Source organism: Prionailurus bengalensis, chromosome A2 (genome assembly GCF_016509475.1).
Source record: "Prionailurus bengalensis isolate Pbe53 chromosome A2, Fcat_Pben_1.1_paternal_pri, whole genome shotgun sequence".
NCBI classification, from domain to species: Eukaryota; Metazoa; Chordata; class Mammalia; order Carnivora; family Felidae; genus Prionailurus; species Prionailurus bengalensis.
The window spans coordinates 10,536,824-10,561,149 of NC_057348.1; the positions used below are offsets into that span (position 1 = coordinate 10,536,824).

The window sequence follows — 24,326 nt, forward strand, 5'->3', positions numbered from 1 at the left end:
TGCCATGTATTTTATTTTGTTTTATTTTATTTTATTTTCAGAGAGGGAGAGAGAGAGAGAGAGAGAGAGCAGGGGAGAGGGGCAGAGGGAGAGAGAATATCTTTAGTAGGCTCTGCACTGACGCTGGGATCATGACCTGAGCCCAAATCAAGAGTTGGAGGCTCAACCAACTGAGCCACCCAGTGCCCCAGCATCTTGCCCCTTCTTATTGACGGTTTATTTGAGTGGTTTGTGTTTTCCCGTCTTCCAATGCCACAGTGAACACGCTGAGGCCATCTTTTTCCTTGAGGTCCCGACTTCAGAGACTTTTAAGAACAAAGAAGACTGTGGTCCACTGGATGAAGAGGACCTCAGCTGGACTCAGCTCTTTGTGGCCGATTCCTGGAAGTTGGAATCCGCAGAATCTGGAAACGGGAAGTTTGTGCCTAGAGGAGCCTGGACACCAGAAACTCTTGTCTCCTGAATCTGAGACTGTGAATCTGCAGTAAGTGGGCTTGAAGTGTCAGTGTTGGGGGGGGCCAGCAATCCAGAAACATGATCAGGAACTCAAGGCTTGGGCACTGGGGATTCTGTGAAGCCGGGAAGTAGGCGTTCCGAATGTGGGGGATGTGAGGAGTTGGAAGAATGGAGAGCCTGAAAAGGAATTGGGGGCAGTCAGACAATGGGAGAGACTGTGGTGGGCCAAAGGGATCGCCCATAGCGGCAGTCTCTGGTGCAGGGGTCCTGATGGGGGAATGCGAACCTGATGGAGGGGATGGGGGTAGGAGTCGGGGTGGAGTGGGAGGGCTGGGCTTCTGGAGGAGCTGGATAGGGAAAATCTGGAGCAGTGCTGGAAAGAGTCAGGGAGGATAGTGAGAGGGTTTTGAAATGAGGAAGCTAAGACGTATGCTATAAAACAGTTGCCTAAAGTGAAAAAACCGGCAAATAGCTGAGCCAGCATTTAAACTCAGGTCGGTACAAACTGAATTTCCCAGCTGTAAACACCCTAAGAGTGTGGGAGAAGGTCAATCTGGGATTTCTGCTTGGGACTTTGTTTTGTAGGGTTTTTTGTCTTTGTTTTTGTTTTGAGAGAGAGAGCATGACAGCACGAGTGGGGGAGGGGCAAAGAGAGAATCTCAAGCAGGCTCCAGCGAAGAAAGAGCCCATCTCAGGGTTCCATCCCACGACCCTGGGTTCATGTCCTGAGCTGAAATCAAGAGTCAAACACCCAACTGACCACCCGGAGGGAGAGAGAGAATCCCAAGCAGACATCACTTTCAGTGTGGAGCCTTTGGTGGGGTTTGATCCCGCGACTGTGAGATCATAACCTGAGCTGAAATCAAGAGTTGGATGCTCAACAAACTGAGCCACCCAGGAACCCCTAGATGTGAGCACTTTAAAGTGAGAATGAGATAGTTATACACATCATGTGAATGTCTTTCTTTATGCTTTATGGCAACTTTGAATTTTCTTTTTCTTTTTCAAATCGCAAGTATGTGGATATTCTCTTTTTTAAAATAATGTTATCAATGTATATATACAGCAACGTAGGGAAAACCTCCCCTACCTCCCATGGCTGCCTCCTCCAATACCTAGGCACATGTGGATGTGCATTTCCCCTCCTTTACAAAGCCTCTCATGATCTACACTTTGAAATGTACCCAATAACTTTGCTAAATGCTAACATATATACATTTATGTATAAATATCTTAAAATCTTGTACCAAACTATGAGAACAGAAGTGTTCTTAGGACCCAGCCTGGTAGAGTGGTTGAAATACGAAGGAGATGGAGCAAGCTCACGTAGAAAGATAGCAATATTCCAGGGAGTGTGGACACATGGAAGCCAGAGACCAAGAGGAGTATTGTGACATGGAGGAAGCCAACACAGCATCCAGTACACCAAGAGTTCCAAATGCTGCTAAGACTGCTAAGAGGACCAAAAGATATTCACAAGTAGAGACCATTGGTGGCCTAAGACAGAGGTCTTTTTGTGGAATGATGGAGGCAAAATCCAGGTTTGAACATCGAGAGGAAGAAGAAGAAGGAAGCATAAATAAAACATTACTACTTCCTGGGGCGGCTTGGTGGCTCAGCTGGTTGAGCATCTGACTCTTGGTTTCTGAATCAGGTCATGATCCCATGGTCGTGGGATCGAGCCCTGAGTCGGGCTCCACACTGAGCGTGGAGTCTGCTTAAGATTCTCTCCCTCTGCCCCTCTCCCCCAGTCACACACACACTCACTCTCTCTCTCTCTCTCTATAAAATAAAAAAAAAAAATTAAAATAGATCAGAGTAAGTGAGACATGTAATGTGTTACAATGCAGCTGTTGAGAACATGAGAACCAATATACCAGAGATAAAATGTGTGAACCGTAATGTTAAGCCACCGGGAAGTCAAGAGGGTCAGGAACCAAACTACAGGTAGAGGGATTGGCCTTAAAAACTAGGAGGCATATTTTGTCTATGTGCGGTCACAAGAGGGAATGAGGACACAGTGAACTAGATGCCAAATGGCTGGTGTTTTTGAGAGTGCAAAAGTAACCTTGTTTCTTCCTGCTGACTTGTGTTTTCTCTATGAAGAAGTCAGTACGCACATCTGCTGGGAGGAGGAAAGAGTTTGAAGGATGAGATTTTGATGAGTAGACCATTTGGGAAGGAACAGTTTTAGAGGGAGGACAGGCAAGTTGGGGAGAGATGTGTAGACGACTTGCCAGGCAGGGTGAGGATGGGGGGTGGGGAATGAAGTTGGGAGAAAGTAGAGGAGGCTGAAGACCTTGCATAATTTATATAAAGCCCGTGAGTCTCTCTGGAATGACCTGGGAGAAAAGATGTGCATGGCTCTGTGCACTTTGAGCATTAACGATCTGCTCCACACCATTCATTTCTGATTAGTTAGCTGACCAAGCTTCCTTCTCTGCTTATAAGTATCTACATTTATATCTTCTCACCAAGCACGATTAGAAACCCTATGCAACATTTTGCACAAAGTGGGTGCTCCACAAACGTGGGGAAAGAGGACAGTCATGTGCAAGGGTCACTGTGAACATAGAAGCTCAGTGAGTGAAAGTATAGGAAGAGCTCGTTTCAAGACAGGGAAGTGCCTTCAAGTGAGTCCAGGCATGAGCCTTGCTAGGGCATCGCCTGCTCTCTGCTCAGGTTGTCCAGTGAGGCAGGCATGAGATGCCCAAGTGGATCGGCTAGTGAAGTGCTCTGGGAACACTGCATAATCTTACCGCACTGTGCTTGGAGGCATCAGACACGGTCCCGCTTGAGAGCGTGTAATTCTCAGGCTCGGCTTTGGCTTTCCTGACCCCTCTGAACCATTTCCCGTACTGCTCCCGGACCTGCAGGGGCGAAGCACGCTCTGGGTCAGCTCACTGGGCGGGGTGGGGACAGGAAGAGTCCTGGATGGGGGCCGGACCGTGGTACCTGCTGGCTGAGGAGGCAGTACACCAGGAAGATGAACGCTCCCTGCAGGCTGTTGATGATGGTGAAGAGGTAAGCCATGATGCGGGCAGCTGCCCCCACCTGCAGGACACCCAGACACCACGTGCAGCCCAGGATGAGGAGCTGAGCCGTCGCTTTGAATGTCAGCATCCTGGGTAGGAGGAGAGAGGAGGCTTGTGATGCACCGGGAGCAACAGCCCCCTCCCCACCCCACCTGTTTTCAAGTCCACTCCACGGATGCTTCCTACTGAGTAGCGATCAACTTGGATCTTTATCGTCAATGATTCCATAAAAAGAAAAGGTGTTTGGGTCAGGGATGACAGTTTGACTAGGACTAGGGATGGTAGTGACACTCCAGAATGTGAGTTTCAAAAAGGTCACGATGTTTCAGGAAGACCCCTAATTTTGCTCAGCTGACATTGTCGAGAACATTCTGTGCCCCTGGCCCTAGGCTGGGGCTTGGGCATTCAGAACAACCAAGACAAGACCTCTGTTTCCACAGCCCTTAGAGCCTGGTGGCAAGACAAAAACAAATGATCACTTATAACATTTGCAAAGTGAGGTACTTCTGCCCAGATCCCATCCAGGGCTGTTCCTGTCCCCACCTTCTCCATGACCTGACCCAGAATGTGCTTTGCCCAGAATAGAGGCCACTGATTCTGTGCAAAGTTGAGGAAAGGAAAGGTCATCCCCAAACTCCTAGATGATGTGACATGTGGTTGATGAACCCGTGTTCACGTGGGGCAAGAGAAGGGGAAGGCAGGGGGCCTAAAACGCATGAAGGCATGACCATGAAAGGGTGCGCTGGGTTCTGGGAACTGTTATGTGATGTTTTGAGTGTGTTGTAAGGATAGAAATGTTCTCAGGACCTACTATGTAAGGCATGGAAGCAATCCCTGTGTATCAGGGCAAAGTCCATTCTCTCTGGACATCAGATCCTTGGAGCTCTGAGGATAATGCTCTGGATGGGGGATATTCCTCTGACTCATCCTCACCTGGTGTTCTGGAGGGTGGACACATCTCTGTTGAGGGAGGAGAGCTTGTTTTTCACAATCCAGAAGGTCATCAGAAAGAAGGCCAGATTAATCTGCAGAAAGCCCACAGGCGTATTAAATTCACTCCACATCTGGTAAGCATCCTCCTAGCTCATCCAACCCCTAACCCGGCAGGTAAGAAGCTTTTGCGTTTTGTAGAAGTCCTAGAAGACTAGACCAACCACCCTGTAACTCAGGCATGTGTTTGTCCTGTAACTCTGGCGAGCACTTCGATGCAGTTCACATGGAAACTCCAAATTTTAGCACTGAAAGTCCCAGGTCTCAGGAAACATGTTAGTCCTGTTGTCACAGTGGAAATTCCTGCATCCTGGGGGGGGGGGTGGGGGGTCTCTCATCAGTCCTGGGCCAACTGGAATGATTGCTCCCACTGCCTGTAACCCTCCTGGTACACCTGGTCTTTGAATGACCGTCACTTTGGCAGGCAGGATGCTCTGATGTCATGTGTTACTCACGGAGAAGATGGTGCAGACGGGGCCCAGGAAGGTCCATACAAATCCTTTGTCTGTGTGGAGCCAGCATCTAAGAGAGAGATGAGAAGTGAGTCCAGAGAACATTGGCCTTTGTGGATAAAGAATCACTAGAATGTATAATATATAATGATTAAATACTTCATAATGAACATTTAAAATAATTAAATCTTAAGGGCTTAAAAACAGTTTAATGAACACAATATTCCATCAGAGAGATGTCTTCGGAGTGGGCACTGACCTTTCCTCTGCCTATCATGTTCGGGGGAAATTAAATCGCTATTGGTTCTATGATGGCCACAGTTGTGCTGGAGAAGATAGGGGCAGTGGGAATTTGCATTTACCTGGTGGGTGTTCCATAAAGGGAAGGTCTGGATGCAGCAGAAATGGCCACGATTAGAGCCGGGACTCCATAGCCCACAGGGAACATGAGCCACTTCATGAGCCTGCTCACACTGGAGTAGTTGACCACCGTCAGGTTGCGTGCCGTGAGGAAGAGGTGTAGACCGTCCAACAGCATCCAGGTGAAGGAGGCCAGGTAGAGATAGTGTAAGGTCCCCGCGATGATGGCGCACAGCAGCTGGGCGAGGAGGAAGGAGTCACCAGGAGGGACTGTCAGGGAGGAGGGTGGCCCCAGGACCCCTCCCATACCTTGCCAGCGGGGAGAACTCATATATATATATATATAGGGTCGAGTTGTTGAGAGAGGATTGTCTTCTGCTTCATCAGTCAACGTGAAATAGGCTATTTACCCCTCCAGCCTCCCTGTCGCCCAACGATATTGTGTTAAGGCATCAGTGCAGCAGGGCTCCACGAACTGAGCATCCTGTGGCTCAGGGCAGGGGGTCCTCTGGGACAGTGTCAGTACCTTGATCTTGGTCTGGTCGATGGCCGTGAGGAAGAGCAGGTGGGCCAGGAAGAGGCAGATCGAGAGCTGCAGGTGGAGCGAGGTGCTGGTGTTCTGGATGGCTTTGCACAGGAGGAAGGTGAGGGCTGCCAGGAAGAGGCACAGCAGAGAGAGGCCCAGCCCCACGTAGGTGATGACAGCCAGCACGGGATCCTCCTGCTCAGACCCATGAATGAGATCGCAGTCACCTCTTTAAAAGCATAGACTAGAATGGTCAAACTTAAACACACTGATAGTAATGTTGCAAAATGGAACTTTTGGAACTCTCATACACTCCTGTGTGAGAATGTAAAAGGTAACAACTACTTTGGAATGGAGTTTGGGAGTTTTTTTTATAAAGTTGAACATACATTAATGTTAAACACACACTTACCATAGGACTCAGCGACTCCATTTCTGGGTATTTACCAAGAGAAATGAAAACGAATGTCCGTAAGACCAATGTTTACGCATTTTCATAACAGCTCTATTCATAATAGCCCAAACTGGAAGAAAGGCAAATGCCCATTAATTGGAGAACAGTTTGTGGTATAAAACAATCTGTGGTATAGCGATATGTTGGGATGCTATATAGCAATAAAAAGGAATGAATTATGTTTACGCTCAGTAATATGAGAGTCTCATAGAATGTTGAGCCGAAGAGCCGGGAACAAAAGAGAACAATTCCATTCTACTGAATGACTCTAGCACAGTCAAAATAAACTATAGCAACAAAATGAGATCTGTGGCTTCCCGGGGTTTGGGATGGGAGCCCTGAGAGACTCCTGAGGGGCTTTCTGAGGTTACAGAAACGTTCTACCAGCTCAGTGACCTTTAGAGCATGGGCTTTTTACAACTGTTAAAACTTACAAAGCGTATGCTTATAGTTGGATTTCTATTGCAAATCTATTGTGTTCCAATAACGTCAGTTAAAAAAATGAGTTAGTTGAGTGCGTGATGCTAGAAGTAAAGCTTGTATAAACGCAGCTGTACCTATGTGATAGGATAACCCTCCTTCAAGACATCAAGCCTTTGAACCTACTAGGGTTGTATTTCGATGCTGAAATTTGTGTATCACTATGTTTATTAGTTTTACAGGTTGCTCTCCTGGAAATGATGCTTCAGTCCTACCCATCCCAGTGACCCGAGAGCACCTTCATGAGTATTTGTACCAGGTCAGCTAGAAAATAATCATATTCTTGGGCTGGGAAAAATCACACAGACCACAAAAACACAGACAATTATCTGTTTCCCCCACTCCCCTCCCCTCTTTCCCCATTGCTAAGGATTCATTACAAATTGTAGTACTTATCACGTTTTAAAGGAAATCCTTGTTTGAAAGAAAAAGTCAATTGTTCTGGTATTGAACATGGTGGCCCAAAGGTTGCATGTGCACATGTGCTCACATGTACATGCACACACACACACACACACACACACACCTGTTCTTGGAAATAATTCAAATGCCACAAATGTAATAAAACCAAAACTGCTATTTCCACTTTCTCTAAAACTAGGGAATAATTGGAAGAGAAGCTAAAATCGGAGAAGATTGACTAGAAGTATACATTGGAGGAAACCAGAATAATCTGTGTCATGATTACAATAGTGGGAATGATGTAGGCAGGAGTTTCCATCCACCAGTTGGTTTAAAGAAGTTTGGCTCTGGTTGTGGAGGAAAACAGGTTTTGTACATGAAAACCCTACTGCTGACATTTAATTTTGCTTAGATAAATTTTTATTTTTTTTAATGTTTATTTATTTCTGAGACAGAGAGAGGCAGAGCATGAGTGGGGGAGGGGCAGAGAGAGAGGGAGACACAGAATCCGAAGCAGACTCCAGGCTCTGAGCTGTCAGCACAGAGCCCGACACGGGGCTTGAACTCACGGACCACGAGATCATGACCTGAGCCGAAGTCGGACGCTCAACCAACTGAGCCACCCAGGCACCCCTAGATAAATTTTTAAAAGTTACATAAAAATCACAAACCCTGAACATGTTTTTACATAAATATCTTGGAAATAACTCCTCCAGGAAACACCATCTGCCTTAATCATAAGTGATCAAAAGGATCTATACAACATATCACAAAAAATTAAAAGGAACAAACACAAGATCTATACAAAATATCACAAAAAAATTAAATGGAACAAACACAAAATCTATACAAAATATCACAAAAAGAGAAAGAGAGTAAAAAATTTAAGTAAGGAATACTCACCAAATAATTGTTAACATGGGGCAGATAAAAGTTGTGACATTATTTACTCTGAATCAAAGCATGTAAGGAAGCTCTTGCCTTTATAAGCAAGAAATGAAGGCAGAGATACAAGGCCTCAGAGAAGAGAGATCTTGTGAAGTTGTGCATTAGAAAAACACAGTAAAGAAGTGGAAGAAAAAAAACCCCTGCAGTAATGAAGACAAAATTTGAAGAGCTCATATTAAGAATGGACCCTACTGAAGTACAGTTTAAGAGAACAGGAATGAAAAAAATGGGCAAAATTAAATTAATATAAATAAAGAGGCAAAAGGAAATCAGAAGAACAAGAAATACGAGAGCGAGGTAAATGAGAGCCACAACATGCAGAGTTGTCTTCAATGAAGAAAACCAAATCAATGAAGAGAACAAATGTTGGAACGTATATTTCAAGGTGTATTTTCAAAAATGAAAGAAGAGTCAAATCTAAACACTTAAAAGAAACACTTTGAATGGTTGGGTGGGGGGATTAGCCAAGAATGACAGTATCGTTACCCAACTTTAAAATGTAAAGGAATCCATTGGGTGGCTACTGATATGTGGCAATATTATATGTGTGTATTAAATGTATGTATCTCAAAGTTAGAACAATTACTCTGACATAGCAATGCTATTGCAACTTTGCAGAAACTGAAGCTTGCAAAAAATGTTTGTCGTTGGAGATTTGCTAAAGTATGGAACATCCACAGAATGGAAAGCTGTGTAATTTAAAGATGAATGGTCAAGTTCTTTGTGTACTGATACAGAATCTCGTAAGTATTTGAAATGGAAAAAATGCCTAAGAATGAATATGTAGGCAACGCCTGGAGTGAAAATAAAATTACACATTATATGTATTTGCTTGTTTATACATAAAATATCTCTAAAAGTGCTCAGAAGAAACTGAGATTTCTTCTAAGAAGAACCCTGATCACTGGGGGCCATGGGCGGGAAAGAGACTTTTCAATGTTACTCCTTCAACCATGTGAATATTTTTCATCTCTTCAGAAATGTAACCGGGAAAACTTGTACACCACATTTTATTCCTTGCTGAAATGGCGGGAGGAAACATGCTGTTTTGGGGGTGCTGTTTGAATTGGTCTGGATTCCCATGAGGCCTGGCCATTTAGTTAAAAGAGTTCTCATTTTGATCTGCCTGCTGTCACCTGGGAGGATCTCAATTCCTGGTGCCACCACCTACCCCGCCTCCCCCACCCCAGAAGGAGTAACCCTGTCACCCAGCCAGGAAAGAACGATGGTTTGGTCCTCGATGCTGATCTCCCTGGGTCCCTTCTGACCTCTCCCATCACATCCTTTCCTTTCTGGTTGCCTGTAGTCTCTAGCATCCTTGTCTCCATGTCCTCTCTCAGGGATCTCACCTGAATGTGGCCGTGGGCCATGAGGACAGCAAAGCTGCTGAGGTGGGAGCACTGGCAGGTGGTGCTGGCGTCTCCGGTGGCCACCATCCTGCAGCCCGTGGTGGACCAATGACCACATCCGTCCTGACTGTGCTCCCAGAAGACACAGAACACCTTCTGCGTTGGTCCGGGCGTCACCAACTGTAGGAAGAGAGCGTCGGTGGGAGCTGGAGACTCTTATCCAAAGCTGGTTTGCAAAGGGCTTTCCTGGGGGAAGGAGGCGCCCACGGAGGAGGCCCCCAGGACACAAAGGGTGATCTCGACAGTGAGGCTGAGCCCCGGACCCAGACCAGTTCCTTGCCCAGCCACAGCCCCATTCCACCAGGACTCACGTGGTGGGAGAAGATGAAGGTGACGGGGGAGCCGAGGTTCTGGGTGTCCTTGTTGCTCACAAAGGCAGAGACGACATCTGAGAGCAGGACAGGGGAGCCTCCTGCCAGGAAGTCCCTGTGTTCACGCAGAACTGTCTGCTGCTTAGAGTCCAGGACCAGGGGCGCCTCAGCCAGTAACTTGCTGATCCCTGGAGTGGAGACGAGGCCCACCACAGAAGGACCTGCAGGACAAGGCCAAGATTGACATGTCAGGGTCGCTGCCAGGGCCCCTTTCTCCTCAAATGGACTCTCCCCTGTAGCCCCGCCCACCCTACACTTTCCTTTAATCTTTAATTCTGTGTCACATCCTGGCTGTCTGGTCCCATCGCAAGGTCTCAGGGGCCTTCCCTTCCCCACTGCAGTCATTACCCAAGTCATTGGATTCCTGTGCCACATCCCACTTCAGCTGCATCTTTGCCTGGCTCTGGCCCAAGGTGACATCCCCGATTCCTTGGTCCTGCACCGTCAGAGACAGTCCTGTAGTGGTGGCAATGGCACGAGGGATGGGAGAAGTCAGGCTACTGCTTGCAGTGTTGGAATTAGATCTTTTTGGTATGCTGATAAACCACATGAATTTTAAGTATGAAATAAGAGTGATGTGGCTGGTTTAATACTGTTATTTGAGCATTTACAAAATGTTTATTCATTGAGAGAGAGAGAGAGAGAGCAGGGGAGGGGCAGAGGAGGAGGGCAGAGAATCCTAAATAGGCTCCATGCTGTTAGCACAGAGCCCAACATGGGGCTTGATCTCACAAGCCGAACGATCACGACCTGAGCTGAAATCAGAGTCGGACTCTTAACAAGCCACCCAGGCATCCTTTGACTATTTTTAAAAGCTGAAAACCAAAATGTTTCCAAAGATTGCACTTTTTTAGAAAATTTTCTACTGAATTTGCATAATCTCAAGGAAAGGAAGAAACTGCTAACAGACAAGGCAAGGCTTTTGTTGCGATGACAATTCTAACTCTGTGGGTAGTAAGCTTAGGAATTCCCTGAGCTTGCACCCATGGGTTAACAAGGCAGGGTGAAGTTGCCCAGTGCGGAGCTAATTAGCAAAAAAGAAAGGTGCCTTGTTGACCCTGAGGTAGCATGCTCTGTCTTGTCCCCTAGGCAAGTTAAGATAAACAGACTGGCGCCTCATGCCTGCTGTAAACAACTGGCACCAGGACTTTGTTTTTTATTGACCCAACCCCTAACACCACATATCTTCAAAACCCCCTTTCCCTCACTCCCATGAGTTAATGTTCATGGTTTCATTGTCTCTTCCTGCACGTCCATCATGCTTGTAAGCCTTCTAAAAAAAATGCTCCTAATAAAAGTGGAGCAAGGACCCTTACTCGGCACTCTTGTCTCCTCCCCGGACACTAGTCTCTCTCACATTTTAATCCTGCATCCGCTTTCTTGCTGGACAAGAGAGAACTCCAGACCCGGAGTCTAGACATAACTCTAAATCACAGATGCTCCAAATTTGAATATAAACAACACTGCTGTTAAATCTGATGTAGGTATTTGCCACGCGAAGTCTGACAAGGTCTGGTGTCCAGACTATATAAAGAGTTCTTATAACTCAATAATAAGACAAATAACCCAATTAAAAAACCCAAAGATGAGCTCGAGCCCCACTTGGAGCTCTAAGCTGACAGTGCAGAGCCTGGGTGGGATTCTCTCTCTCTTCCTCTCTTTCTGCCCCTTGCTCACTCACACCCTCTCTCTCTAAAAAAAAGGTTTTAAAAAATAAATAAAATAAAAAACCCAAAGAATGCAAAAATCGTAATTCAAAGGGATACATGCACCCTAACGTTTATAGCAGCATTGTCTACAGTAGCCGAAGTATGGAAAGAGTCCAAACATCTACCAACTGATGAATGGATAAAAAATAGGTGTCACACACACACACACACACACTAGAACATTAGTCAGCATAAAAAAAGAATGAAATCTTGCCATTTGCAACGAGGTAGATGGAGCTAGAGTGTACTATGCTAAGCAAAATAAGTCAGTCAGAGAAAGACAAATACCATACGGTTTCACTCATAGGTGGAACTTAAGAAACAAAACAGATGTTCATAGGGGAAAAAAAGAGAGAGGCAAACCAAGAAACAGACCCTTAACTATAAAGAACAAACTGGTGGTTACCAGAGGGGAGGTGGGGGGGATGGGTGAAATAGGTGATGAGGGTTCAGGAAGGCACTTGTGATGAGCACCAGATATTGTATGGAAGTGTTGAATAACTAAATGGTACACCTGAAACTAATATTACACTGTATGTTAAATAACTGGAATTTAAATAAAAGCTTTAAAAAATGGGCAAAAGACTTGAATAGGCATTTCTCTAGAGAAGATATATAAAATGCCAGTAAGTACATGAAAATATCCTTAACATCATTAGTTACTAGGTAAGTGAAAATGAAAACCAGAATGAAATACCATTTCGCACCTGCTAGGATGGCTATAATATCACCTGCCCTCCCAAATAGCAAGTGTTTGCAATGATGTGGAGAAATTAGAATGCTTATCCATTGCTGGAGGGAATGTAAATGGTCCAGCCACTTTGGAAAGCAGCCTGGAAATTTCTCAAAATATTAAATGTAGAGTTACTAGATGACCCAGCAATGCCACCGTCATATCTACCCCAAAGAAAGGAAAACATACGTTCGCACGATTTTTCTGTGAGTGTTAATTCATAATAGCCTCAAAGCAGAAAACCTAAATGTCCATCAACTGATAGAAAGATAAATAAAATGTACATAACCTTATGAAGGCATGCCATTTGTCAATCAAATGGAATGAAATACTGATATAAGCTACAACATGGCTGAACTTCAAGATGTATGCCGAATGAAAGAATCCAATAACGTAAGGTCATAGGTTGTATGATTCCATTTATATGAAATGTCCAGAATAGGCGATCCATAGACACAGAAAGCAGGTTGGTGGCTGCCAGGGGCTGGGGGTTGCGGGGAATGTGGAGTGACCGCTCATGCATATGGGGTTTCTTTTTGGTGTGATGAAAATGTCTAAGATTATTTCATGGTAATGGTTGCACACCTTTGTGAATATGCCCAAACCATTGAATTATACACTTCAAATGGGTGAATTTATGTTGGGTAAATTACATCTCAGTAACACTGTTGAAAAACACCTGATTGAGGTAAGTCTTCCTGGTAATTGCCATCTACATATGGTGAAATTAGTCTGGAAATGCTTTCTTTGAGCCCCAGATAAAATGATTGCAATTCTTTCCAAATGCATGCAAAAGGAGTCCACAAAGATGGAAAGATATTAAACAATGACCAGGCTATTTGAGGATGCAGGAATCAGAATCAAATATTTGTGGCCAGCTTTTAATTCTCTTTGCCATCTCCTGGGTAGTATGGATGCTGAAAAATCTGGGAAAAACTGCATAGAAATAAGCATGTGTTTCAACAATGAAACCATTGGTACAATGTTATTTAAGGTTATACTTAAAATTAGATCAGATAATATGTAATTTTCAACTTTTCAAGATTAAGTGCATTTTCTTCATTTCCAGGTAGTGTTGAGTTTATTTTTGAATACCTTATTTTTATGAACCTCATTCCTGCAATTTTCTGTTGTAATTATATAAACGATGTAATGATAGACTTACTGATATTTGTATATGCTTCTTTTTACTTATCCTTTAAAAAAATCTGAAACTTTTGTGCTTAAAACAAATAAAAGACTGAGTTCCACAGGAGTTTATTTTATGATAGGAGAATATTTTCTGAATTATTTTAAATAAAATACTGAGATGTGAGTGTGGCCACTTGGCTCCAGTGGGACAGTCTCTAGGAAGAGGGGAGAGTGAGAAGGTGAACAGAAGGAGCAGGAGCCTGAAGCATACTCAGATATTTACCTGTGCCTGCAGGAGCATGTGCGGTCAGTGGCCCATTGGGCAGCAACTTGCTCAACACTCTCAGGACATCCTCCAGGCCAACGAGCAGGTGAGTGGCCACACAGTGCTGCTCTGAAGGGGCCAAGGTCTCCAGGTCCCCTGGGGTCTCCAGCAGCTCATCTACTTCCTGCATGAGGTCCTGGGGGATGGGACAAAGAGCCAGTGGGCAATGGATCAAATGGGTTGCATGAAGACCTGGCCATTCAGCCCAAGAGAACAGACCCTAGACATTGGGTACTTGGAGGGTAACAATGGCACTGAATTAGATTCCTTGGATGGTCCTTGTTGCTTAGATCTCAGCCACTTAGAGGTCAACCTGGGTCAGAAAGGCCAAGGATGACATAAGCCCAAAGCCCAGAACCAGCCAATAGGGAAATAAATTAGTGCACCTGGGTGTCTTTAAAAGTGCTTCTAGATAGCCTTCTCTCCACCATGGGTGAGGGACCAGTTGCAGTGCCAACTACATAGGAGCTTGTCTACATCTCTACCAAAGTGACCCAGGTCTCTATGGGATTCCCACACCTGGCATCTTTCCTGGTTCTGACTTTACCTGGATGGTGTTCTTGGCCAAAGCTGGCTTGAAGTCTTGGGATAACTGCTGGACCTTGTCAAAGAAGCGGGAGAGACTCTGGGGAAAGAGGACATGGGAGCAGGTCAGAGAGCCTGAAGTGGGAGTTTGGGGAGAGGGTGGACACAAGATGGTTGCTGAAGATCTTTCTGCTTCTAGTCTTCTGCTGAGGCTCCACTCACCTGGCTGTTGACTCCAGAAGGTGATGTCCATGAGGGGAAGGAGACTTCTGCAGGGAAAAGAGGCAGAAGCACCACTAATGTGTGTGTGTGTGTGTGCCTGCATATACATGCAGAATGCATGTATGTGCATGGTTTCTGTTTTGTGAAGGCATGTGTTCACACGGATGTTCATGTGCAAGAGTGTGTGCGCACACACATGCACATGCATCCGTGTGCATCTTGTGTATGCATGTGTGTGTGTTGGACTATATACCTTCACAGATGGTGAAGTTCAGACCATGTAGAGGCCTGGATCTGGCCACCCAGTCATGGTGACAGTAGCATTTGTAGCTGCCCTTCACATTGATGCAGTGGGTGGTGTTGTGGCATTGGTGTTTTCCGGAGCTGCATTCGTCCACATCTAGAGACACAAAAGAGAAGGATCAGTCCCCTGTCCAGGCCTTGATCAGGCCTCTCCTATACTCAGTAAGTCCAGCCTTACTACCTTCCATCATCTTTTTCAAGGTCAGGCATCGAAGATTCCGTCATAACTTCAATGGACGGATACCATCTGGTGATAGCACTCTCTACTCAACCACCACCTCAGACAGAGCAGGGGTTGGCAAACCATGGCCCACAGACAAATCCAGCTGTTGCCTATTTCTGTAAAGGATTTTTTTAAGTGGCTAAGATAAAAAAATCAAAGGAAGAGCTGTCTTTTTTGACCCATGAAAATTATATGAAATTAAAATTTTAGTATCCATACATAAAATTTTATTGGAATGTAGCCACTCCTATTCATTTATGTGTTGTCTGTCTGCTTTCACACTATAATGGCAGAGTTAAGTAGTTGTGATAGGGACCTTGTGGCCCAAAAAACTCAAGATATTTATGATGTGGCCCTTCGCATAAGGAGTTGGCTGGCCTCTACATTGAAGCAAGGTTGCCAAGATGAGAACTTTGTGTGTGTATGTGTGATATTCAGATCAGAGCTGCTTGTGGATGGTGAGTGTGGTAGAGAGAATAATGGCCCCTTCAAAGACATCCAAGTCCTTATTCCTGGAGCCTATGATTATGTTATCTTTCATCCAAAAGAAAATTTTGAACTTGGTGATTAAGTCTCTTGTTGGGGGATTATCCTGATGATATGGGTGCAGTTAATATAATCACAAAGATTCTTATAAAAGGGAAGGAGAAGGTCAGAGAGGAGAGGAGATGATACATATGATGTTGACTTTGAAGAGGGGAAAAAGGAGCCTTGAACCAAGGAATGAAGGCATTTTCCAGAAGCCAGAAAAGGCAAGGAAACAGATTCTCCCCTAGAGCTTCTAGAAGGAACCACTTAAAACTTCTAACCTTCAACAAATTAAGAGAATATATTATACTGTTTTAAACTACTAAGTTTGTTATATTAGTAATAAGAAATTAATACAGTGATTCACCCAGGAGCCTGGGAATCGCTTCCAGCCAAGTGATGTTGGTATCTGCCCTTCGCGTTGCTGCAGGAGTCTGATGGGTAATCGGGAGGTATGCGTAGTCAGCTCAAAAAGCCTCTAACCCCACTGGCTAATGCCACCCCTCACTTTTCTGTGGCACCAGCTCTACCCTTCAGGGCTCTGGGCGTACACACACCTCAGCATTGCCTATAGCCTGTTAGGTGGGTGGTAGACCTATTCTAAATGCCACACCCTGAAGGAACTTGCTTTGGCCCCAGAATATCTCAGGCATCCCTGCTATCTCCCCACCCAAGGGAAGTTCCTTCTCAGAGCAGTTTGTGGTTGAAAAATGAGGAAGGCATGTGATTGTGGTCACAGCATTGAGTAAATGTGACTGTCCTCAAATTCACTTGGCTGTAAACTTATCTTTCCGTCTTTTCTAATTAGGAGAGACATTTGATCCTCTTTTGTTAACTTAGAAACCAGGAGAGTGGAGCTAGGACAGTACTTGATACAGCTTTTTCTGTTTGTAACATAGACAGTGGGGTAGGAGATGCTTCTCTCAATTTAAGGTCAGAGAGTTTTCTACTTTAGGGATGGTGAGTAGCTTACAAACAGCATCATGCTCCCAGTAAGGCTGAGGTTTGAAAGTGATCCCATTTCATGTAAAAAATTTTTAATTACATATTTTTTTTGAGAAAGAATGAGAAACAGAGATCACCTATGAGAATGAGTGAGTGGGGAGGAGCAGAGAAGGACAGAATTTTAAGCAGGTTCCATGCCCAGCACAGAGCCTGATGCGGGGCTTGATCTCACTATTGTGAGATTGTGACCTGAGCCTAAATTAAGAGCTGGACACTTTAACTTTACCCAGGCGCCCTGAAAATTGAACCATTTCAGAGCAAATACATTGCTGTCACATTTTAATATGAAATGATTTGAATCATTGAATATTAAATTCAACGTTGAATTTAGTTTACTTTTCTCTTTGTGGATACTAAACATCCCTTGTCTCTTAGTCATTTCTGATACTTTCAAACATGGGTCAAACAACTGTGTAAATACAAAATGGCCAGTGTGAAAATTAATAATGGATTGAAAAGTCCTCAGTTAATATAAGTCTATGAAGCTTTTCTTAAAAGTGTATTTTACACAGTTTTATAAGATAAACAACTTAATATTCAGGTTTAAAAAAAAAGTTAAAAAAAAAACTTAATCTCTTCAAGGGTAGATAAGGAAACCAAGACCAGAGATTGTAAAAACTTAGCCAAAACCAAGGCCAAGTGACAAGACCAAGGTGTGACCACAGCTCACACCCTGTGTGATGATGAACTCTTTCCAGTTTTTCACTTACGTGTTATTTCCAGAACGCCTTCTATGTGCTAGGCACTGGGGTACAGTGGTGAGAAACACATTGTTTTCCCAAGACGTGGATGGTTTGCCAAGAGTGACTATTGACTTATATTGTATTTGTATGTTGATCTGTCTGCTTACTGGAGTAAAAACTCCAGGAGACACAGCCTGTGCTTTATTTAGTGTTGGAGTCACAGTGCCTGGCATAGAGCTCAGAGCAATGGTAGGCAATCAAATCACACCGATGATAAAATTATTGTCTAAATACTACCACAAAGTAGTATTTACTTTTTGGACTACTGCTTGAAAAGTTTTAAGATGAAAATATATGTATGGAAACATGCTTGAAATTAAGAAAAAGGAAGATAGGGGACAAACAAAGCCATTGGCATACTATAAGTACCATCTGTGGCATATTTTTCTATTTAAAACAACTTGGGAAGAATTCTAGTTTATCAAGAGATATCTCATTTAGCTCTATTTTTAATCATTCCAATTGGAAACAACCCAAATGGGTGAATGGATAAACCAATTCTATACAATAGAATATTACTTAGCAATAAAAAGGAATGAACTAGTCATCATAATTAACATTGAAGAAATATCTATATCTGAGCTCCATGCCAGGAGTGGTTCAGAACATCTCAGGTAGGGAGGGATCCCAGGCATCTCTATTTTTAAAAAAAAATTTTTTTTAAATGTTTATTTTTGACACAGAGAGAGACAGAGCATGAGTGGGGGAGGGGCAGAGAGAGAGAGGGTGACACAGAATCCGAAGCAGGCTCCAGGCTCTGAGCTGTCAGCACAGAGCCCAACGCGGGGCTTGAACTCACAGACTGCGATATCATGACCTGAGCCAAAGTCGGACGCTCAACCGACTGAGCCACCCAGGCGCCCTGGAATCTCTATTTTTTAAAATACAGGGTGATTCTAACAGAATCCAGAAATGAAAGTTACTATACGCATCCCTCTAAAACAATGATCTGTGGAGGTGCCTGGGTGTCTCAGTCGGTTAAGCGTCCAACTTCAGCTCAGGTAATAATCTCGCAGTTCATGAGTTTGAGCCCCACATCGGGCTCTGGGCTGACAGCTCAGAGTCTGGAGCCTGCTTCAGATTCTGTGTCTCCCTCCCTCTCTGCCCTACCCCCACTTGCGCTCCGTCTCTCAAAAATGAATAAATGTTAAAAAAATGAAAAAATAATAAAACGACGATCTGTGGACGAACCTGTGACATGTGAATCTAGAAGTAACTTTACGCAGTTGTATTATTAGCCAAACTCAAGATCTGGATAAATAGATCCAGATAAAAGAAAACAGTCATTGTAAATGCAAAATAACTGTAGCCAATTTTCTTTCTGGAAAATAGACGTATCAAAAGCGGGGGAAAAAGGAATGAGCTATTGATACACAAAACAATATGGATAAACCTCCAAAAACATTACACTGAGTAGATGAAATCTGACTTACAAGGCTACATATTGTATTACTGCAGTTATATGACATTTTCCAAAGATAGTGCTGCAGGTGGAAAAAATATCTGTATATGAGGGGTTGCCAGGGCAGGTGGCATAGTGCCTATAAAGAAACAGGATGAAGGAATGTTTTGGAATAATGTAATTAATTGTTTTGGATCCTGAATGTAGTGGTGGTAACCCAGATCTGTACTTATGTTAAAATTCATAGAACTGTCCACCAAAAAGAAAAACAAGTTGATAAAAAAGGGCTCCGAAGCTTATTATTGTATGGCTATCCTATAAAATGTGAAACTCTCCTCCATTAATGGAAGTCATCCGTTTCCAAGCCTTAACTATTGTATACAATGTTGCAATAAAGAATTTTCTAGATATACCTTCACAGGGCATTGTAAGTCTGGACAAGTACAAGAAATGGGAGGAAGGAGCCCATGAGAGACCCAAGAGTGCTCTCTTCTGGACTCTCAGACCTATGGAATAATTGACAGGATGAGCTTGGTCGTGGGCATGGGGGAAATGTGTGACACAGAAGCCACTTACCTTGACAAGTGTTCTCTTTCTCGCTTTGGAATTTGGTGCCTCCTGAAAGGAGCTCGTGCCCAGGGGCACACTCACAGTAGTAACTCCCCTCCACGTTGTGACAATGTGCAAGGCTTCCACAAGACATGTATAAAGGTGGGCCACACTCGTTGATATCTGGAACACAAGTGAGAACTTCTAACAAAGTCCAAAATTCTGGTAGGATAGGTAGCAACCAGATTCAGATGATTTGACCCCTTTCATTTTCTTTCTGAACAAAATAACGTGTTCATGGGAGAAAACTGGGAAATCAGAAAACTCCAATGACATTTAAATATCCCACCACCGAGACTGCAACAGTTTTTTTAAAAATGGAGAACAGTATAATAAATCCACATGTATCTGTCACCCACCATTACTGATTATGAAAAGAACACTATTACATTTTCATCAATTTCCTGTGGACTCAGAACACAGCTTTTGGAATATACAAATTCTTCCGGGGTTTTAGAATATTTTATGCCTACTTTTCCACATCAAAACAAGAAATAATTTTAATGCCTATAGATGTTCTATAGTAGGGATATTTCATATTTTATCCAACTCTTGACCAACTGGACAGATATCAGAATGCAATAGTTTGAACCATGGGCCCAGCTTCTTCCTCTTTCTTTGGACAAATGGTTTCACCTCTCAAGGCTCAGTTTCCTCATTTATAAAATGGTGCCAACATTGACTTTCTCAAGGGGCTGATTTGAACTTCTTCAGGGACGGCATTTCTTTTTTTTTTTTTAATTTTTTTTTTCAACGTTTTTTTTAATTTTTATTTTTGGGACAGAGAGAGACAGAGCATGAACGGGGGAGGGGCAGAGAGAGAGGGAGACACAGAATCGGAAACAGGCTCCAGGCTCTGAGCCATCAGCCCAGAGCCAGGGACGGCATTTCTTTGAGAGATTTGTGGAATTCAAATTAACCCTATCTGAATTCCAGCTCTATGACCATCTTTGTGAGTGTAAACAAAGAACCTCTCAAAGTCTCAGCTTCCTTATCTACAAATCAGAAGTAATAACAGTATCCATTCATCTGGTTATTATGTAGTTCAAATTAATTTTAATTTCGGAAATAGTGCTTTACAAATGGCAAATGGCCATCCGGCTTGAGGTTGCACGTGGATATTTTTGGATGGAGGAACTGAGATTATGGCTTATAGGGAGTTCCCGGCAAGTTAGCTCTAGGGTTGGTGGAACATTCAGAATCTCTGTTGGCTGCATGGTCCTTCCTGACCTCCTCCTTCAACAAGCTGCCTCTGTCTTTGACCAATTAACAGCCAACAACAACCACAACAGCAAATGTATTGGCTTCTTCTCAAGCGCGATGCACTGTTCTAAGTGTTTGACATGTGTTAATTTATCATTTACGTATTTTTTTCTTGAGGTGACACTCACATACCAAAACCAACAGTTTTAAAGTGAACAATTCACTGGCATGTATTGCATTCACAATGTTGTGCAACCACTCCCTCTCTCTAGTTCCAGAACATTTTTATGACACCAAAAGAAAACCCCTTTAGGTAAAGGGGATTAATAGTACAGTTCTCATGATGAGCACTGAATAATGATATATAGACTTGTTGAATCACTAACTTGTACACCTGAAACTAATATCACACTGTCTGTTAACTATGATGGGATTAAGATAAAAAAATTAAAAGTAAAGAACTCCCTTTCCCATTTAAGTCGTCACTTCCCATTCTTCCCGCCCCCAGCACCTGACAACCACCAATTTGCTTTTTGTCTCTATGGATTCCATTTATATGTTGATTTAAAACACGTAACTAAATGGGTTGATATTATCATTGTCCCTGATTTACAGAGAAGGAAATTGAGGCCCTGCTTGGTCTTGCACAGCTGATCAGTAAAAAATCTGGAATTCAGATAGTCCACCTCTAAATCCTCAGCTCTTAACACTATACTCCTTGACCATGAGGCCTGATTGCCTGTCTCTTGGCTTCTCTCTCCTGCCCTGGACAATGAAATCAAGTGCTGCTTCAAGGGCTGAGGAGTCTGTGATGACTCCTCTAAGGACCCCCTCTGTGATGACCCCCTCTACGATCTCTCAGTCTCTTTACCTGTACAGACCTCCGAGGAGGTGCTAAAGATGACCTTTCCAGAGAGTGAAGTGAATCCAGGATCACAGCGGCAGGAGCTGGCATTGATACAGTGGGCATTCCGTGGGCACCGAGCACAGGGAGCTGTGGGGGAATGGACATATGGGTTTGAAGGCTCTCAGAAGACGCCAACTCCCAGTGGGGCATAAGGAGATGGAGGGAGGAGAAGAAAGCAATGCTTGTTTTCATACAAGGAATTGTCCTTGGTAATGGACTGGAAGTCTGGGGGAGAAGCAGGGTCAACTTCTCAAAGCCTAAGAAGAGCACTCCCGAGAAAAAGCCCTTGCTAGTGCAACGTCCCTTCCCTCAGCTTCAGGTAATGGGTAGAGTCTGTTTGAGCACACTCACCTCCATTCTTGTGGGCAATAGCTCCCAATGGTATTAGCAGGACACAGAGGCCTAGAACACAGAAAGAAGGTAAATATGGCTGAGGAATGAAATCCAAACCTCCCACACAAATAGGTGCTACAACCTGGTTAAGGTGACTCTCCCCTATTGCCCCATGGCTTCTAAAGCATCCCAGTGTTTCCTTCTGGACAGGTTCCTAGACTTTCCCACAGGACCTAGGGGGTGCATGTTTTCCCTTTTATCTTCCAGAAGGCTCCTGAGGAATTGATAGCAGTAAATTTTTAGTATAGGAATCAAAATCTACACAAATGGAAAGTAACAGGCACACATATTAGAACATCAATTCCCATCAATTTTACGAGATACATCTTATGAGGAAATTTTCAGATCTGCCTGTCTTCATTCAGATATTAATATCTGTTCTTTATAGTCAGGATATGTCTTCTTTTGAAGTGGTTTGAATCCATTTTCACTTCCAGGCTGGCCTGAGATTGCACCACTGTTCTTGGAGTTGATTGCAACTAAATTTGAATGAGTTCTGCCACTCTTTGGCTCTGTGACTTTGTGCAACTTGATCTAGATTAAAAAATTCTTTTTTCAGTTTAATAGAAAACTCTAAGTAGAAGAATAGTCAACTCAACCCGTGAGGATCAATCATCCTGCTCCAATCATCATCAACTTACAGTTACTTTTATTTCGTCCACACCTCTACTCAGCCCCTGCCCCCACTGGATAACTTGGAGGCAAATTTCAGGCACCATATTATTTCACAGGATTTATTCTAAAAACAAAACCATTTGCAGGTAATAATAACAAAAATATGTAGATCATGAATTGAGAAATACTCAAATAAGTCTCACATTTTCCCCTAGCTGCAAATTCAAACCACTTCCTTCTTTGAAAGATTAATAGAATTAAAAAGTGTCCTTTTTTGGGGTTATTTTCTTCCCAGAGAATAATGCAAGAGCAAGCTATGAATCAAGCAAAAGACAAAGAAGTTTTCCCAAAGGCATAGAGAACACTAAAATGGTCTTAAGATTCTCACAATTCTACCTACCTGGATGAAATGCAAAGTATCTTCCCTTCATGGTACAGAAACATGAAGCCTGAGCAGTGGGGGAATTCAATCTTGAGCTGTGGGCCAATAATATTTCCTGTTGAAGCAAAAAGTATGCCCTAGAAGAACTGACTAGCTAGAAACAGCTAGCCTGAATGCTTTCTTCCCTTTCCCCCACCAATTTAAACTTATCAGATCTCCCTGTTCTCCTTTTTATTTTTTGCCTAGCATTAGTACTCTTTGGATGGCCAGCCTCCTTGCTGATTCTTCTTCATTTCTAATGATGAAAGAGCGAGTGATGGTGAATCTAATTAAAGGGTCTTTCCAAAAGAGTAAATCTGTGGGTCCCCGGCCAATGATGCAGTTCAGCATTGTTGAATAAGACTACTGCCTAGCTAACATTCACCGACTACCTTCTACATCCTGGGATTTGAGCCGTATACGTTACTCTTTTTCATTCTTGCTTTTCCCCATTGTCTTCAGTCCAGTGATGCTGTTTAAACAAGAATGTGTTGACGTGGGAAGGCTGCAGAATTCATAGCTGCTAGTTTTATATAAGGCACATACACCCCTTAAAATTTTTGTAAGATGGAAATAGTTATTCTTACGAGGGTGTTGGGAGGATTCATTGAGAACAAACAGGTAAAGCACATGACACATTATATGGTCTACTGGAAATAACCTAACAACGTTCTTCCTATCCTCCTTTGTGAAAGGCAGCTAATAATGCAAATATTAGTTATATCCATTATTTCACCAACAGGATGTTATCTTTATTAATTTTTTTAATTTAATTTTTTATTTTTTAAAATTTACATCCAAATTAGCATATAGCGAAACAATGATTTCAGGAGTAGATTCCAAAATGCCCCTTCCCCATTTAGCCCCTCCCCCCTCCCACAACCCCTCCCATCACCCTCCGTTTGTTCTCCATATTTATGAGTCTCTTCTGTTTTGTCCCCCTTTCTGTTTTTATATTCCTTTTGTTTCCCTTCCCTTATGTTCATCTGTTTTGTCTCTTAAAGTCCTCATAGGAGTGAAGTCATAGGATTTTTGTCTTTCTCTGACTGACTCATTTCACTTAGCATAATGCCCTCCAGTTCCATCCACATAGTTGCAAATGGCAAGATTTCGTTCTTTTTCACTGCCAAGTGATCCTCCATTGTATATACATCTCACATCTTCTTTATCCATTCATCCATCGAGGGACATTTGGGCTCCTTCCATACTTTGGCTATTGTTGATAGTGCTCCTATAAACATGGGGGTGCATGTGTCCCTTCGAAACAGCACACCTGTATCCCTTGGATAAATGCCTAGTAGTGCGATTGCTGGGTCGTAGGGTAGTTCTATTTTTAGTTTTTTGAAGAACCTCCCTACTGTTTTCCAGAGTGGCTGCACCAGCTTGCGTTGCCACCAACAATGCAAAAGAGATCCTTTTTCTCCGCATCCTCACCAACATCTGTTG

The 24,326-nt window shown here is 43.4% G+C and overlaps 1 protein-coding gene across 1 annotated transcript; it reads right to left on the bottom strand.

The window, feature by feature from the left end:
* Positions 1-100: 100 nt before the first annotated feature.
* Positions 101-23,047, bottom strand: LOC122487004 (adhesion G protein-coupled receptor E2-like). Its single transcript, XM_043586851.1, has 18 exons — positions 22,860-23,047; positions 21,803-21,853; positions 21,416-21,538; positions 19,309-19,464; positions 14,782-14,928; positions 14,529-14,575; positions 14,329-14,406; positions 13,740-13,917; positions 10,232-10,339; positions 9,824-10,044; positions 9,453-9,632; positions 5,820-6,014; positions 5,296-5,531; positions 4,937-5,003; positions 4,425-4,516; positions 3,412-3,580; positions 3,216-3,326; positions 101-633 (listed from the first exon to the last, which is right to left on the bottom strand). Exons 1-18 carry the CDS (start codon positions 22,888-22,890, stop codon positions 547-549), a joined length of 2,277 nt encoding a protein of 758 aa, XP_043442786.1. The 5' UTR covers positions 22,891-23,047; the 3' UTR covers positions 101-546.
* Between the last annotated feature and the right edge of the window lie 1,279 nt (positions 23,048-24,326).

Coding starts and splice junctions, on each gene's coding strand:
- LOC122487004 (XM_043586851.1), bottom strand. CDS start 22,890: ATGAAGGGAAGATACTTTGCATTTCATCCAG. Junction 14,407..14,528: donor CTTCTGGAGTCAACAGCCAG/GTGAGTGGAGCC, acceptor CTCTTTCCCCAG/AGTCTCTCCCGCTTCTTTGA. Junction 5,532..5,819: donor TCGACCAGACCAAGATCAAG/GTACTGACACTG, acceptor CTCCTCGCCCAG/CTGCTGTGCGCCATCATCGC.